General features: G+C 45.0%; 2 protein-coding genes across 6 annotated transcripts in view; one reads left to right on the top strand and one right to left on the bottom strand.

Annotated features, from left to right (window-relative positions):
- The first annotated feature begins 4556 nt into the window (after positions 1-4556).
- Positions 4557-13737, top strand: ANGPTL7 (angiopoietin like 7). The gene is made up of 5 exons (XM_081018000.1): positions 4557-5225; positions 8902-9002; positions 9914-10108; positions 10994-11192; positions 12040-13737. Exons 1-5 carry the CDS (start codon positions 4853-4855, stop codon positions 12231-12233), a joined length of 1062 nt encoding a protein of 353 aa, XP_080874126.1. The 5' UTR covers positions 4557-4852; the 3' UTR covers positions 12234-13737.
- Positions 13343-15093, bottom strand: part of MTOR (mechanistic target of rapamycin kinase) — a 49522-nt gene continuing 47771 nt past the window's right edge. For all 5 annotated transcript variants that reach the window (XM_081017916.1, XM_081017919.1, XM_081017918.1 and 2 more), the window contains one exon: positions 13343-13863. In XM_081017916.1, the coding sequence (XP_080874042.1) occupies positions 13788-13863 (76 nt within the window). In that variant the 3' untranslated portion in view covers positions 13343-13787. The remainder of the gene's footprint in view (positions 13864-15093) is intronic.

The following is a 15093-nucleotide window of genomic DNA, read 5'->3' as shown; positions in this document are numbered from 1 at the left end:
AGCACACACATTCTAAGAAACACTGGCATAGAAGTGACAAAACAAAACACCTTGCTGAAATCCTAGCAGAGGGATACCAGGGCACAAAGGAGACAAATGCAAAAGGAACAAGGACAACTAGGGGAGGCAACAACTGACACACAGAGCATTACGCTTGTCTCCTAGGCCTTCAGTTTGACAAATATGTTTCTCATCACAAGAGGCCCAAATAAGAATTTGCCCCTAGGAACAAGCGAAACCGTGGCTGGGAGGAGACTCAGATAGGATTAGAGAGAGAATGAAAAAGGTCAAGGGTCAGGACTGTGTGGAGATGGGTCAACACCTCATGTATTTCTTTAAAAGCAATTCCATTCAAGAAACTTTTGTACAAAATAATCTGCGTCAACATGAGCAAAATGTGGATCTTTCATCCCTGTTGTTTCCGAGTGCAGAAATTTGGTGGCATCTCAGGTCACAGAAAGCATGGGAGCCAGGGACCACGGGTGCGTGCAAGTGAGCAGTGCTGCTTGGGACAGGAGGATGAAATTCCAGAAATTCTTCTCCCTCCCTCCTACAGGGAATATGTGAAGCTATTAGCATGTTGATATCCCGCCTTCCTTCCAACATGGAAGTCAAGGTGGCATGCATGGAGCACCCATAGGCATTCTACTACAGGCGCACTGACCAAACTAAAGACCTTCTTAGTTATAGCAAAGTGGCTGGCTTGTGTGGCTTTGCAGCATTCCTGGGAACAATATGCTTTTTTCTTCTTAGCTGGAGGCGCTACAAAATTTGTGGAATGGTTTTACTTTTTCAAAACTGGGCTTTTTTGTGTTTTTGACTGCAGAGGCAACTACTGATCTTGCTTAAGTTCCTTAATGAGAAGGATAATAATGATCAACAAGATTCCATGAAAGGCAGCTGGCCCACTTCAACTGATCTTTCTCAGTAAAATGCAGACTCGGAAGAGCACTGTTTGCAGCATCTAGGTTTCCCTGGACTAGCTGTGTGCTTTAGACACACCATATTGGCCTGAATATAAGCTGCACCCGAATGTAAGCTGCACCTTAAAAATTGGAGGGGGGGAAAGAAAAGAAAATATCCGAATATAAGCCACACCCTTCCTCACTGCTCCTAGCTGCATAAGGGGGGGAGGGAGAGCCAACCTGTACTGCTGGCAGTCTTTCCCCTTCCTCGCTCTCTCTCCCTTCCTGGCCTTGGGAGAGAGGATGGGGGACTATGCACAGGACGAGCACCGCTTCACCCTGGCACTGATTGTAAGGTCACGAATATAAGCCACACTTTAACCTTTCACGGTTGGCATTTGGGAAAAAATTGAGGCTTATATTCAGGCCAATACGGTATAATTCACAGATGTTTATGTGGCAGACTTGAAGGTGCTCCTCAGTAGACTGATTGATGTGGAAAGGGTGGTTCCTTAAAAGGTAGGACCATAGGAAGTTACTTTATATCATAAAACAAAGACTGTAATGATATCAAGTCAAGCCAGACCATTGGTCCATCCAGTTGAGGATTATCTACACTGACAGGTAGTGGCTCTCCAGGGTTTCAGACATTAAATCCAGGACTTTCTGCATGCAAAGAAGATACTCTACTTGCTACAGCTCTACCCCACCCTTTTAAGAGAACACCACCCACCAAAAAGGGGGGGGGGGAGCAAAGGAAATAAACTGATCCAGGAAGACCTAAAAAAAAAAAATCTACTGGAGGTTTTGTGTTTTATTTATATCAGGTTTCATTCATGCATGAGCCACTTCATGCAGAAATGCAACTGCAGAACAAGAATCTGGCTCCATGGCAGTAGTTGAGATGACAGCATAAGAACAAAAAGCAGACTTGCTGGATCAAGCCAAAAGGGGTCCATCTAGTTCATCATCTTATTGTCACAGTGGTCAATCAGATGCCCCAATGGGAAGTCTGCAAGCAAGACCTAAATGCAATAGCAACTCTCTGTACTTGCGAGTCCCAGCAAAGTATTGAAAGGTTCGCTGCTTTTGACAGTGGAGGGACAACACTGGTTTATCCTTGACTGTTTCCCATTCTAAAGAGTTGTAAACACATTACCACAGTCTGTATTAGGTATCTGTGAGCTAAAAAAGATGCACTGAATCCCCTTTGGACATGTCTCTGCCAGCAGAGTAGTTTCCACCCTGGGGTCCCCCTTCTCACTATGTCTGAGATTCTATGATGTGAGCAACTGTACCTATCAGTGTTCAAATGTCCCATAGTTCTAATCTATCTGCATTTTGCGACCGGGAATTTCATTAGTGTGAGCAGTTTCTGAGCTCTGGGTGCAGTGCTGCGATTTCAGATTAAGATTTCAGATTAAAGCTGCACAGTGGAAAGAAAGGACCTTTTTCTGCCTCCCCACTTCCAGCTACTCTCTGAAGACTCGAGAAGAGACCCTCTTAAGAATATTAGGGGGGTGGGCAGGGGAAGGACTAGACCATGTGAAAAATGAACATACTATTATAGCTGCAGTTCATTCATTTTCAGCTTTGTTATTAAAAAAGCATGCATAGACATTCTGTTGCTGCATCCATAACCTGGGTTTAAGGTAGGGTTACCAGACGTCCCCTGTTCCCGGGAACAGTCCCCGGATTTGCAAATCTGTCCCTGGACAAATTCCATCCCCAGAATGTCCCCAGATTTGCAAATCTGTCCCCAGAAAATGTGGCAGTGGCAGCCTCAGCAGCCCAGAGCCAGCCTGGTAGCACAGTTGGCTCAGGCTGGTTTCAGGAGCTGCTCGCTGCCACCGCCACTGCCGAAGGAGAACCAGGGACGTCCAGTGGTACAGATCTCCTGCGCCCTTCCTCCTTTGTTTTGACAGATCGGAGGAGTCTTGGGGAGGCAGGCATTGCCCAGTTTTTTAAAAAAAACTCTGTGCATTTATGTTTCACAGGGTATGAAAGAAGGGCTTTGCACCTTGCCTGGAAGAGAAACCGCGCTCCTTGCGCCCCTCATGGGCAACGGCCGCCTGCCCGCGACTCCTGAGCCTCCCCCGATCTGTCAAAACAAAGGGGGAAGGGGGCAGGAGATTGGGGAAGGCTCGGGAGTCACGGGTGGGCGATGAGCCATTGCCCAGTTTTTTAAAAACTCTGCGCATTTATGTTTCACAGGGTGCAAAAGAAGGGCTTTGCACCTTTATACAATATGCATGTGTGCTTGGGCCCAGGGTCTTTTGCCTCACCATCCCCACTACTGACTCCCTGTTGCTACTCAGCTTCAAAACAAAGAAAGAAAGAAAGAAAGAAAGAAAGAAAGAAAGAAAATTGTCCCCCGGATTCATTGAAAAAAAATCTGGTAACCATAGTTTAAGGTGCCTAGCTCCTAGCTTTCATATCTCTGTTTCTCTCTTTTCTTTTTTTTTTAAATATTTTTTATTGCTTTTTTTCCAAATAGAAATACAAAGTCAGTTATACAAAGAAATAACAGAAAAGAAAAAGAAAAAGAAAAAAATCATCCTTTCAAAGCATTTTTTCATAACCAACCGGACTTCCCCACGTCTCCCTCACCGTGCGTTCTTTACAATAAATTTTTTCAGCAAATTATGACCTTATTTCGTACATTCTTTTGTTCTTTCAAATACTTATGGTTTACATTTAAAATACTTATTTTCAATTTACACTAATAACATATATAATATTCTTTTAAACATTTGTCCTTCCTTTATATCACTTAGTTTCCCATACCTTAATCTTATTGCTGGAGCTGAATTTCCCTAATCATGCGAATTCTTAACATTCGTATAACTTGTAAAATTTTTGTAAATAATCTTTAAATTTTTTCCAATCCTCCTCTAGAGGAGCATATCTCTGTTTCTCACACTGTTAGTTACTGTATTATAATGTGAGAACTGTACCTACTGAAATTTCCCTTAGCGAATGGGGTTTGCTCGTGTTCACTGCTTGATGGATCAGGACAGACTCTGGACCAGTTCAGATTTGCTACTTGTTATACCACCTGCACCTGGCAGTGTTGAGGTTGGGCTCACTTGCTTGAGTCACAAGACTTTGCAGGCACTTTCTCCCTGCGTGCTGGGCATCTGATAGGTGGCATGACGTAGCCCTTTCCCTCCCAGTTCCGAACCAGTTGGCTTTTGGGTCCCTTCCTCTGAGGCAGTCAGAAAAACATACCAGAAATCCAAGTCACCCTTGCTCTCTTAATAAAAGGCTGCAAGAAGTGGGATCACCCCCCCCCCCCACAAGAGCTTGGGGCCAACCTCTTATATAATCATCTGACCTGCAGAACCCCCTTCCATTTACCAAACTTGAACTCCTGCTTTGTCCCTTAACATGCTGCCAGAGGATTAGTCACCAGAAAGGCTAAAATCCAGTAGGAGGCATTTACTGGCAACTCCCATTACTTCCCTGTACTCCCCCCACTCCCAAATCTGAGAAAATGACAAAGTTGAACAGAAAAAGCCTCCAAACTGCCCACCCTTAACCCCCCTCCCACATTCACGCAAACAAGCCCTAAAAAGTATTTGTTTCCACCTGATATGAGCAGATGAGTGGGGAGTGGCTTAGCAGGCTGTGTATGGGCTGCAAAGGGGGGGGGGAGGTACCCAGAAGCAATAGATATTAAGATGCGGTGTGCGAGGGAGAGGCACACACATTTCTCGAGAGCAGAGACTCCGACAGGAGTGATCCACCTTTGAGAGACTTGGTTCATTGAGAAAGAGAAAGAGGGAAACAATAGCTTTGGCTTTACAGAAAACATCTGTACAAATACAGTTCAACTAAAAAAGCAACTCCTCCTCCTCCTGGGACAGGAGATAAGAATTTCTGAAGCAACCCCTAGGACCAAGTGAGTGGGGGAGCAGAGAAGAAGAAAAATCCCTAGACACAGCATGCAGACCACATTCAGCACTCAGATGGCTTGGTTATGTGCAGTAACCATCTCTTTGGCCGTTTACCCAGCCTGGCTGCAGAAACCTCCAAAGAGGAAGGTGATCAATGGGAACCCCAAAAACCTAGGCTGCTGCGAGGAGCTGAAGGAGCTGAAGATGCACGTGGCCAACCTGTCCACCTTGATACAGGAGCTGAGCAAGAAGCAGGAGGATGAACTGGGAAATGCCATCATGCAGGTGATGGAGCTGGAAGGAAGCTTCAAGCAGATGGACCTGCGCCTCAATGACGTGGAAGGGAAGTACTCGGAGATGAACAACCAGCTGGGCATCGTGCAGCTCCAGGCAGCTCAGACTGTCACGCAAACATCCGCAGGTAAGGGGGACCAGCGGTATGGCAAATAAATGCATGGAAAAATAGAACCTCAGAAGCTGGGCAAAATGCACCCAAGGAGAGGTGCTTTTAAACAGTTGAAAGGGACCACAATCTTGTGTATTTGCTTTTGAGTTGTTCAACTATTTCATTTCCAAGAGAGCTTGAATGTTTTAAATACTGCATTTTTTGCTCTATAAGACTCACTTTTTCCTTCCTAAAAAGTAAGGGGAAATGTGTGTGCGTCTTATGGAGCGAATGCAGGCTGCGCAGCTATCCCAGAAGCCAAAACAGCAAGAGGGATTGCTGCTTTCAATGCGCAGCGATCCCTCTTGCTGTTCTGGCTTCTGAGATTCAGAATATTTTTTTTCTTGTTTTCCTCCTCCAAAAACTAGGTGCGTCTTGTGGTCTGGTGCATCTTATAGAGCGAAAAATACGGTAATAATAGCATTGTTCTGCATGTAAGACCTGCAGACGCTCAAAACACAACCGCTCTTTAGAATACCAGCAGAAAAGTGAGGAGAGACAGTCCTACATTGAGATTATGGTCTCTCTGTCTTTGTGTGTGCTTAAAGATAGGCAAGTGCAGCCAGATCCCATTCATGCTTTTTTCCAGAAGCGGTGTGTGAGGAAAGAGGGAAGGTTGTGAGCACATGTGTCATTTCAAACAAAGAACTCTGTGTGAGAATATGAGCAGTCATATCCTGAGATGCATGAACGCTAGGATTGCCATCTTTAACAAAAACTGGTTGGATTAAATAGTTTTAAAGCCTCAGTAAATCAAACTGAAAGGCATTTCAGCTCAATGACAAAATGCTTAAAAAAGAAAAAAGCCTGCATGAAAACTGTGGATGGCGTCTTCTTCAAAGAGGCACCCCACCTTTATGCTCACTCAAGAGGGAATGTTGTGAGATATTTTACATATATATCTGCACCATTCAAAATTAAAGAACCAAGTCAGATTACTATCTAGCTCAATACTGCCCACACTGACCAACAGCAGCTCTTCAAGATTTCAGGCAGGACTAATTTCCAGCCTTGCCTGGAGACCCCCAGAATTGAACCTGCTGCCCTCTGCATGCAAAGCAGTTGTTCTGCTACTGAGCCGCAGCCCTTCCCTAAAAGAAAATACGAATTTTCCTTCAACACTATATGTATAGCTATATTTTTAAAAACTCCACCCCAATAATCAATTAAAGCTCATCTGATTTAATTGAGTAACATGACCTTGGTTACCACCTAATCACCTTTTCCCACAGGGGCCAATATAGCCATACACACTTTTACTAACACACCTTTTAACTAGCCGGTTCATCATTTGAGGTTTACAGTGAAATAAATAATCAACTCAACTTAGCTTCTAGGCATGGTCGCCTGGAAGCAGCTCTTTCCGTCAACTGTGAGCAACCAAGCTACATACAAGTGTGACCTGGGGGAAAAATCCTCACACTGAGGTTTTCGCAGTATTCACATAAATAGCCCAGAGTGTGCCTTCAAGGTAAAAAATTATTAAACCACAACATGTCTTATTACAGGCACGGTAAGGCCACACTGCATGTGGAAGGCAGCCACGTAGGGACTTGAATTGCTGGCCGCAAAGAAGCCCCAGTTGGCACCTAATCTTTCCTAATAGGTGGAAATCATTCACCTTGCACTCTGTTACACCTGTCAGGATGGATAAAAGTTAACCTTGGGAAGGGCCTCTCCCTTCCCCTTGAAGCAGCTGGATGTTCAGTTCTTAACATGGAAAGGGAAGCAACCATTTCCAAAAAGGCTGATACGCTCGCCGGAGCGGGAATGTACCTTCCAAGTGGGAGCAGGCTATGATGCAGAAAACAGACCGTGCATAGTCCAAACATGTCAGATGCGCTGATTTGGCTCGTCTGCCCAAGAGCACAACTGCAAACCGGGGAAGCTGTCCCAGGCATGGCCATCCTATCAGATCAAGACGTTGGGCTTTGCGGAATGGCAGCAAACTGTATTTGCTATTCCCCATTGCTTCAGTCTGGGGGCTTTTGCAATAAGAGAAGTTTTTGGAGGAGAAACTGGTTCTCTCACACTCAGAAGTAGTAACACTACTGCTCAGCATCTGTGAAGTGCTGTTTCTGAGTGTTCAGGTCACTTTACACAATCTTGCTATAGTAAATTATTGTGAGGCAGGCTGGTATGGGTGCGATATGCCCCTATTGCAGGACAAAGCATGCAGCAGAGAATGCCTGCCCTGAGGCTACCTAGAAAATTCAAAGTGAGATTCAAACCTGTAGTTTCTAGATTTGTAGCCTAGTCTGTTGGTTACACCAGCTCTTGCACTAGCCATTTCTGAACAGACAAGTACTTCTGCTACATTGCTAAAACAATTTCTCTTTCACCTTTAAAAGACCATGGTGAGATATGTTGCTATTAGGTCAAATTTACAGCTGCAGTCAAGGCTAAGGGTTTGTAAGCTGCCCAAACTCACCCAGCCGAGCTGGGATCTGAACCTTAAGTCCCCAAAGTTCAATACTATGGTTACTGAACCATTCTGGTTCTTTGTTCTTTACTAATCAGGATAATGTTTGCATAATTTCAGAATGTTTTTTTTTGGGGGGGGGGCGTTTAGGCGCACATGCCAAAGCCATCAAATCCCCCTTGTGCCACTGAGCGAGCCTCCCTTTCTGCTAGCCTGATACCGCTCCAAGTCCTTACTGTTCAATGGTTGTGTTTTTGAGGGTTACAGAAGGCTGGAGTCGTTAGTGCCCAAAATCTATACTTATATATGGACAAGAGAAAAATAACTTGAGTAGGTCTCTCTGTAAGCAGGATGGCCCTCCTGATTCCATGTGTGCCAATCAATTGCTGAAACAGCCTACTAGGTTTGGGAAATGCTTCTAGAGTGCAGCCACCATCATGCAGATCTGAAGGCAACCCTGTATCGCGAAATTTTTAATGTTTAATCTTCTACAATTTTTTATGTGCTGTAAGCCACCCAGAGTGGCTGGGGAAACCCAGCCAGATGGGCAGGGTATAAATAATAAAATTTTTATTATTAGCTCTCCCAAACTGGGCAATGGCTTCATTCACCAGTAGAACACAGTTTGGCTCACTTGCTTGAGGAAGGCATCAGCTGCAAGCATCCTGAAGAGATACACAGCTGTCCTCTTATTTGTGGAGCACATGGCTGTCTCAGTCACACAGGTTAATGTTGGAGGTGGTTGAGGCTTGATGGTCTCAGGGTTCCCCTTCTGGCTTTGAAATTCTAGGGAGGCTTCACTAAATATTGCAACGTAACAGTTTAAAACTAACATGCTGTTTTTGGAGGAACTGTAACATAAGCATGGTTACATTTAATAAAAATGTGTCAAAAGTACAATGGTACCTCGGGTTAAGTACTTAATTCGTTCCGGAGGTCTGTACTTAACCTGAAATTGTTAACCTGAAGCACCACTTTAGCTAATGGTGCCTCCTGCTGCCGCTGGAGCACGATTTCTGTTCTCATCCTGAAGCAAAGTTCTTAACCTGAAGCACTATTTCTAGGTTAGCTGAGTCTGTAACCTGAAGCGTATGTAACCTGAAGCATATGTAACCCGAGGTACCGCTGTACTTAAGAACTTATCACAATTTGTGGGTTGGGGGTGTTGAATACTCGTCAGTCATTGCTAAACATTTGTTGCTTCCCATTCCATCCCCTCCATTGACACAGATGCTGTGTACGACTGCTCATCGCTTTATCAGAGAAATTACAGAACTTCAGGGGTCTACAGACTCCTCCCTGATGAATTCCTGGGAACGCCAGAAATGCAAGTAAGAAATCTTAAAACAATGGTATGACTTACTTATGCCCCAGTTATAGTCCAGATGGGCAGCTTTGGGCAGCTTTCAGGACAGGTTCCTACGGAAGGAGCACACATTTGCTCTCTCTGAGCCTCCATACCCACAGAAGGTGACCCTCTAGGGGTGCTGGTAAGAGCTTCTCTACAATGGTCCAATCTATGGGGCTGAATGGCAGCAGTAGGGAAAACTGTCCAGGATTCCTGGACTGAAAGAATGACACTTAGGATTATTATTATTATTATTTAAAAAACAACAACACATTTTGATGTTCATGGATTTCCCTTTCTTGGTACTCAAAATGGCTTTCCGAGAAAGTAGCTTCATTCCACCTGTAGCATCACAGAGAACAACTCTCCTAAACTAAAAAGCAGCTGACCTCATGGTAAATGCTGCTACCCAGTGCCTAAAATCCCTTATTCTGCCATTGAGAGCCAGTGTGGTGTAGTGGTTAAGAGCGGTAGTCTCGTAATCTGGGGAACCGGGTTCGCGTCTCCGCTCCTCCACATGCAGCTGCTGGGTGACCTTGGGCCAGTCACACTTCTTTGAAGTCTCTCAGCCCCACTCACCTCACAGAGTGTTTGTTGTGGGGGAGGAAGGGAAAGGAGAATGTTAGCAGCTTTGAGACTCCTGAAGGGGAGTGAAAGGCGGGATATCAAATCCAAACTCTTCTTCTTCTTCTTCTACCAATAATACATGTTTTCACTTATATTCATACTGATATGGTTTGTGGGGTGAGAGGGGGGGAAGAACAGATATTCAAATCAACTGAACTATTCAGTCCAATTTGGCAACAACAAATACATGCCCCCTCCCCAAAAGGGGCCTGGACAGTCCCTAGTCTCCATGAATGACTGGAATCAACACTCTTTCCCATCGCTCAGGTATACTGTGACATGGAGACCGACGGAGGAGGCTGGACAGTCATCCAGAGGCGTAAAGTTGGCCTGATTTCCTTCAGCCGGGACTGGAAGCAGTACAAGCAAGGGTTTGGCAGCATCCAGGGAGACTTTTGGCTGGGAAATGAGCACATCCATAGGCTTTCCCGGCGCCCAACAATGCTGCGTGTGGAGCTCGAGGTAAGGGAATGATTTCAAAAAACCAGGCTAACTTTTGGTAATTTATCTATGTTGAACAGCTGAGGAAATTAGAAGGATGAGCAGTCTCCAACAGCAATTTGAGATACAGTCGAACCTTGGAAGTCAAATGGAATCTGTTCCGGAAGTCCGTTTGACTTCCAAAATGCTCAAAAACTAAACTGCGGCTTCTGATTGGCTGCCCCATCGGATGTTTGGGTTCCAAAAGAACGTTCACAAACTGGAACACTCACTTCTGGGTTTGCGGCGTTTGGGAGCCAAAATGTTTGAGTTCCAGGGCATTCGGGATCCAAGGTACGACTGTATTGCAATTTCTAGGTACTGCTTTACACAGGCATCAGTACACAGGCAAGTCAGATATCTCCCCCACCCTCCATTATGCCCTTTTAACAGTGCCCTTAAACTCAAAAAGCAAGGGCACATACCCAGATGTCCTCAGCGGCTGCTCCACAACTACAGAGGTATTTTCCTTTGGAAGTCTTGCCAAACTGCAGGCAGAGTGAGAGGTTTTGCTGAAGGGAGTCAGCTATAATTAAATGCTTAAAGCATCCTCTGTTCCAAAATCACTATTCATTCTAAACCTTCAGCTTATGAACAAGATGAGAAGTAGTTTCAGTGGAGCTAGCAGACAAGATGCCCTGTGGTTGAACACATGAATGAAATGCAAAATGTTGAGGAAACAGCCGTATCGTTTCCTACGCAGGTATCCATCACATCCATTTGAAAGAGCAATGGATGCCTGAAGATATGGCACTCCTTGCAAGGAGGGATAGGTGCATACATTCCTGGAAACGGTTTTCCTAGATAAATTTGCTAACAGAAGATGTTTCCTCTTCACCTTCATCCACCTCCTGTTTACCCTTGCAGGACTGGAATGGCAACATCCGCTACGCTCTGTACAACCACTTCACTCTGGGCAACGAGCTAAACAGCTACCGCCTCTTCTTGGCCAACTACAGTGGCAACATTCCACATGACTCCCTGAGGTACCACAACAACACAGCCTTCAGCACTAAGGACAAGGACAACGACAAGTGCGTGGATCATTGTGCACTGTTACGCAAAGGTAAGCATGTAGATGGGCTCCTCCTCCTACACTAAGTTTTAGCTGAACAGGGCTGAATGCCATTTTGCAATTTAGAAACATTTCCAAAACCTTTACAGTGGTACCTCGGGTTAAGTACTTAATTCGTTCCGGAGGTCCGTTTTTAACCTGAAACTGTTCTTAACCTGAAGCACCACTTTAGGTAATGGGGCCTCCTGCTGCTTTCGCACCGCCGGAGCATGATTTCTGTTTTCATACTGAAGCAAAGTTCTTAACCAGAGGTACTATTTCTGGGTTAGCGGAGTCTGTAACCTGAAGCGTATGTAACCCGAGGTACCACTGTATTTGCTTTGAAGTTGTAAGCATTGCAAGAACAATGAGAACTACAAAATGTGATACGTGAAGCACTTTCTGGAGCAAACAGGAACATAGGAAGCTGCCTTATAAAAGGTTAGACTATTTGTCCATCAAATTCAGGGGAACCTTTGGCCCTCTAGATGTTGCTGAACTACAACTCCCAGCAGCCCCAGCAAGCATAGCCAATGGCTGGGGTGATTGGAGTGTCAGTTCAGCAATGTACCGGGTGGGGGGCAAGGTTCCCTATACCTAGTCTAGGCCAACTGGCAATGGCTCTCCTAGATTGTGGGCAGAGAAAGCTATTTCCCATTGCCTGCTACCTGACCCTCTGGCTCAGGGGTAGGCCAATGCATTAATGAAACCGTGTGTGCCCCAGAATGCTTTGCAATTTGCTTGGTCCCATGATGGCAGATGTCAATGCAAAAGGGGGTTCCCTGGAGGCGAAAAGTTTCCAAACCCACTGCTTTCGAAGACAGATCAAAAGATTTTCTCCACTTTTGTTTCTCAACAGGCGGCTACTGGTACAACTGCTGTACAGACTCCAACCTGAACGGGGTTTACTACCGCAATGGAGAGCACAACAAGAGCACAGATGGGATTACTTGGTACGGATGGCACGGTAAAACCTATTCCCTGAAGAGGGTCGAGATGAAGATTCGGCCGGCAGACTTCAAAGCCCAGGGGGATACCAACAAAGTGGAGTAAGGGAGCAGAGACACAACTTCATGGGGGACAGGGAGAAAGATACACAAAAATGCTAACCAAAAAATAAACCACAACCACTGGTCTGAAATACAAGGGCTGTACTTCTGCATCTTTCTCATCACAACGATCTCTTCCAGTAGGATGCTCAAATGTCCCAGGACATGTAGCCCCTGGCAAGCAGGATCCTCATAAGAGAAGAATTTTGTTCCACTCACAAATATCACAGAGTTGCTATAGCATTTCCCCCCGGAGTACAGGGATGCAAAGTGCGGTATTAACTTTCCCAGCTTTTTTAAAATGTCCACCTTGCAATCACTCCCTGTTTTAGATTGACTCAAGTGCACAGATACAACAACGGCCAAAATGAGGTAAGGGAATGGGGGAGGGAGGGAAGTGCTGAGTTAGGAAGATGACTGCAAGCGAGGTGATCCTCTTTTCAAAAGCATAGGCCCACAATTTAAAAGAGAAAAAAGAATCAGACTGGGACGTTGGATGAATCGTAATTGGAGTTCCCCACAGATCTTCCTATTGATGAATGGAGAGGGGCATCAAAGACATTCCAGATTTAAAAGCCTACTATTTATGCCTCGAGCTTTTATTGGGGGGGGGGGGATACTACAAAAGGAAGCTGCCAACAACAATAAAAAATATACATTAATATTCTGAGGTTTTATAAGTCAGGGATGAGGTACCTCTTGCAACCCGAGGGCCACATTCTATCACAGGCAACTCTAAAGGGGCCTCAAGACAGTGGTGGGTGTGGCCATAGGAAAAAGTGGATTGAGAAATGGATGCAACTTTTAATCTTTCTACAGCAGGGTCCATTCCAGTCACACTAAAACCAGAGGTTTCTGCACACCAACACACATCTCCCACCCACAGACACTACCACAGCTCAAAGGCACATACCACAGTCAGGCAAAAGCACCCAAGTAGGGTGCAGAGCAGGACCAAACAGAGATGGCACAAGGCCCAAATGCAACCACCAGGCCTGAGATTCTTCAGTCCTGTTAATATACTGTGCAGTGTTCAATACAAATAAAGAGATGTGAGGAATAATATTCTGCACACATTGCAATGCATCACAATTGGGGAAAAGAGTTGTTTAAAAAAAAACACAAGTTACCAAGGACTCCTCTCACAGCTCAGTTCCCTGCTTAACTTCGTTGCCAGAGTGGGCTCATAGTTAATATATCTATTTTTAATTCACTTTTTAATTATTATTTACAAGAGGGATCTAGCATAATTTAAAGTTGCTATCTTGGCACCAGAAGACATTGGTTTCCTGGAAAGTGTCTTGTACATGTTGACTGGCCAAAATTTGGGACCATCCCTCCAGGAGCATATTGTTGTTAAAGATGGTTGCTGAGTGGGTGATGCTCCAGGTGGATCTGTGTGTGCTGTAAATTGAAAGAGCACTCTGTACAAAATCTGCCATGCCTCCACAATGGATTTTTTTGTTTTGTTTTTTTCAGATTCTATAATAAACTCTCTTGTTTTTAAACTTGGTCTTGAGTCTTTTGTCAAAATACCTAACAAGCAGGCAGATTAAAATCAGAAGTCCTTGAAGAAAAGAACAAGCAAGGCTCCAGGAGAGGTGACAGTATGTGTTGTGTGGCAGACACAGGGTCTGAAAATAGATCAGCAGGAAAGAGAAAAGAGCAATGGATGGATATGATATGGAAAATGAGAGACATGCAGAAGATAACAGGAACATGGCAGAGATAAATTGGGCAATGCACACAGGGACAGCCACACACAATTAATAAAAGGCTGCGCTGCCAAGCAGGTTTACTAGAGAGTGAGCACCACTAGGGACTTCACTGGGACTTACAATTCTACGCACAGTGACCTAATGCTGCACAGGATTGGTCCGTAGGCATGCTAAAGCTACATGTTCCATTTCCTTCAGAGACTCAAGCATGCCTGATTTTCCATAGATAAAGAGTGAAGGAAAGGGACAGGAGCTGCCTGGAACATTTCAGGAAGAGCTATTGGTGGGGCTTGGGGTCCATGGGGGATGTAATAATAACTGCCAGTCACAGCAGACAAAACCCTGGGCAGCTCCCAGTGGGATCTGCTTGCCTTATTAGAAAAGGTGCTGCCTCACCCAGAGACTAGCCGGCCCTCCAGATGTTTTGGGTCTACAACGCCCATCATCCCTAGCTAATAGGACCAGTGGTCAGGGATGATGGGAATTGTAGTCTCAAAGCATCTGGAGGGCCGAGTTTGCCTATGCCTGGACTAGCATCACCTGGGGGCTTTTAAAGAAGCCTGGAAAGGCTTCCCCCTCCAGTGGCTCCACTCCCATGCCCCTCCTTGACAGCAACTGCCCATCATTGTAGTCAATAATGAGCTAGAAGACTCAGAACTAGGCAATTTTGTATGTTTAAAGCATGGGCAGTAGCAGTTCAGAAGCATGCTATAAATATAATTAGGTTGTGCACCAGTCCAAAAAGCAGTTTAAGCATGACAATATAGAAGCTGCTATCCCTTCTCTCTCTCTCTCTCTCTCTCTCTCTCTCTCTCCCTCACACACACACACACACACACACACATACACGTGTACATTTTGTTTGCTTGGGAAGAGAAAGAGAGTAATTGCAGCCTGTGATTGATTAAGAGATCTGTCAGAAGCAGGCAGGCAAAAGGCACACAGCTTAACCCAAGAGGAATTATGCATCTCCAGGGACAGAAAATTCTACAAGAAGTCCACAGTTTGAATTAAGCCAAGACTACTGGCTGGGAGCAGAACAGAGACTGATTAACAGCAACAAAATGCTTAGCTCCAGAAGTGAAGTAACATAATGAAGTCAATACACCACACTGGAAAAAGCCCTAAATAAACAAAGAAGCAAAC

This window comes from Podarcis pityusensis (genome assembly GCF_964106645.2).
Source record: "Podarcis pityusensis genome assembly, chromosome: 8".
Classification (NCBI taxonomy): Eukaryota; Metazoa; Chordata; class Lepidosauria; order Squamata; family Lacertidae; genus Podarcis; species Podarcis pityusensis.
The sequence above is the reverse complement of the archived record's forward strand: the minus strand, read 5'-3'. Positions and strand labels throughout refer to the sequence as shown.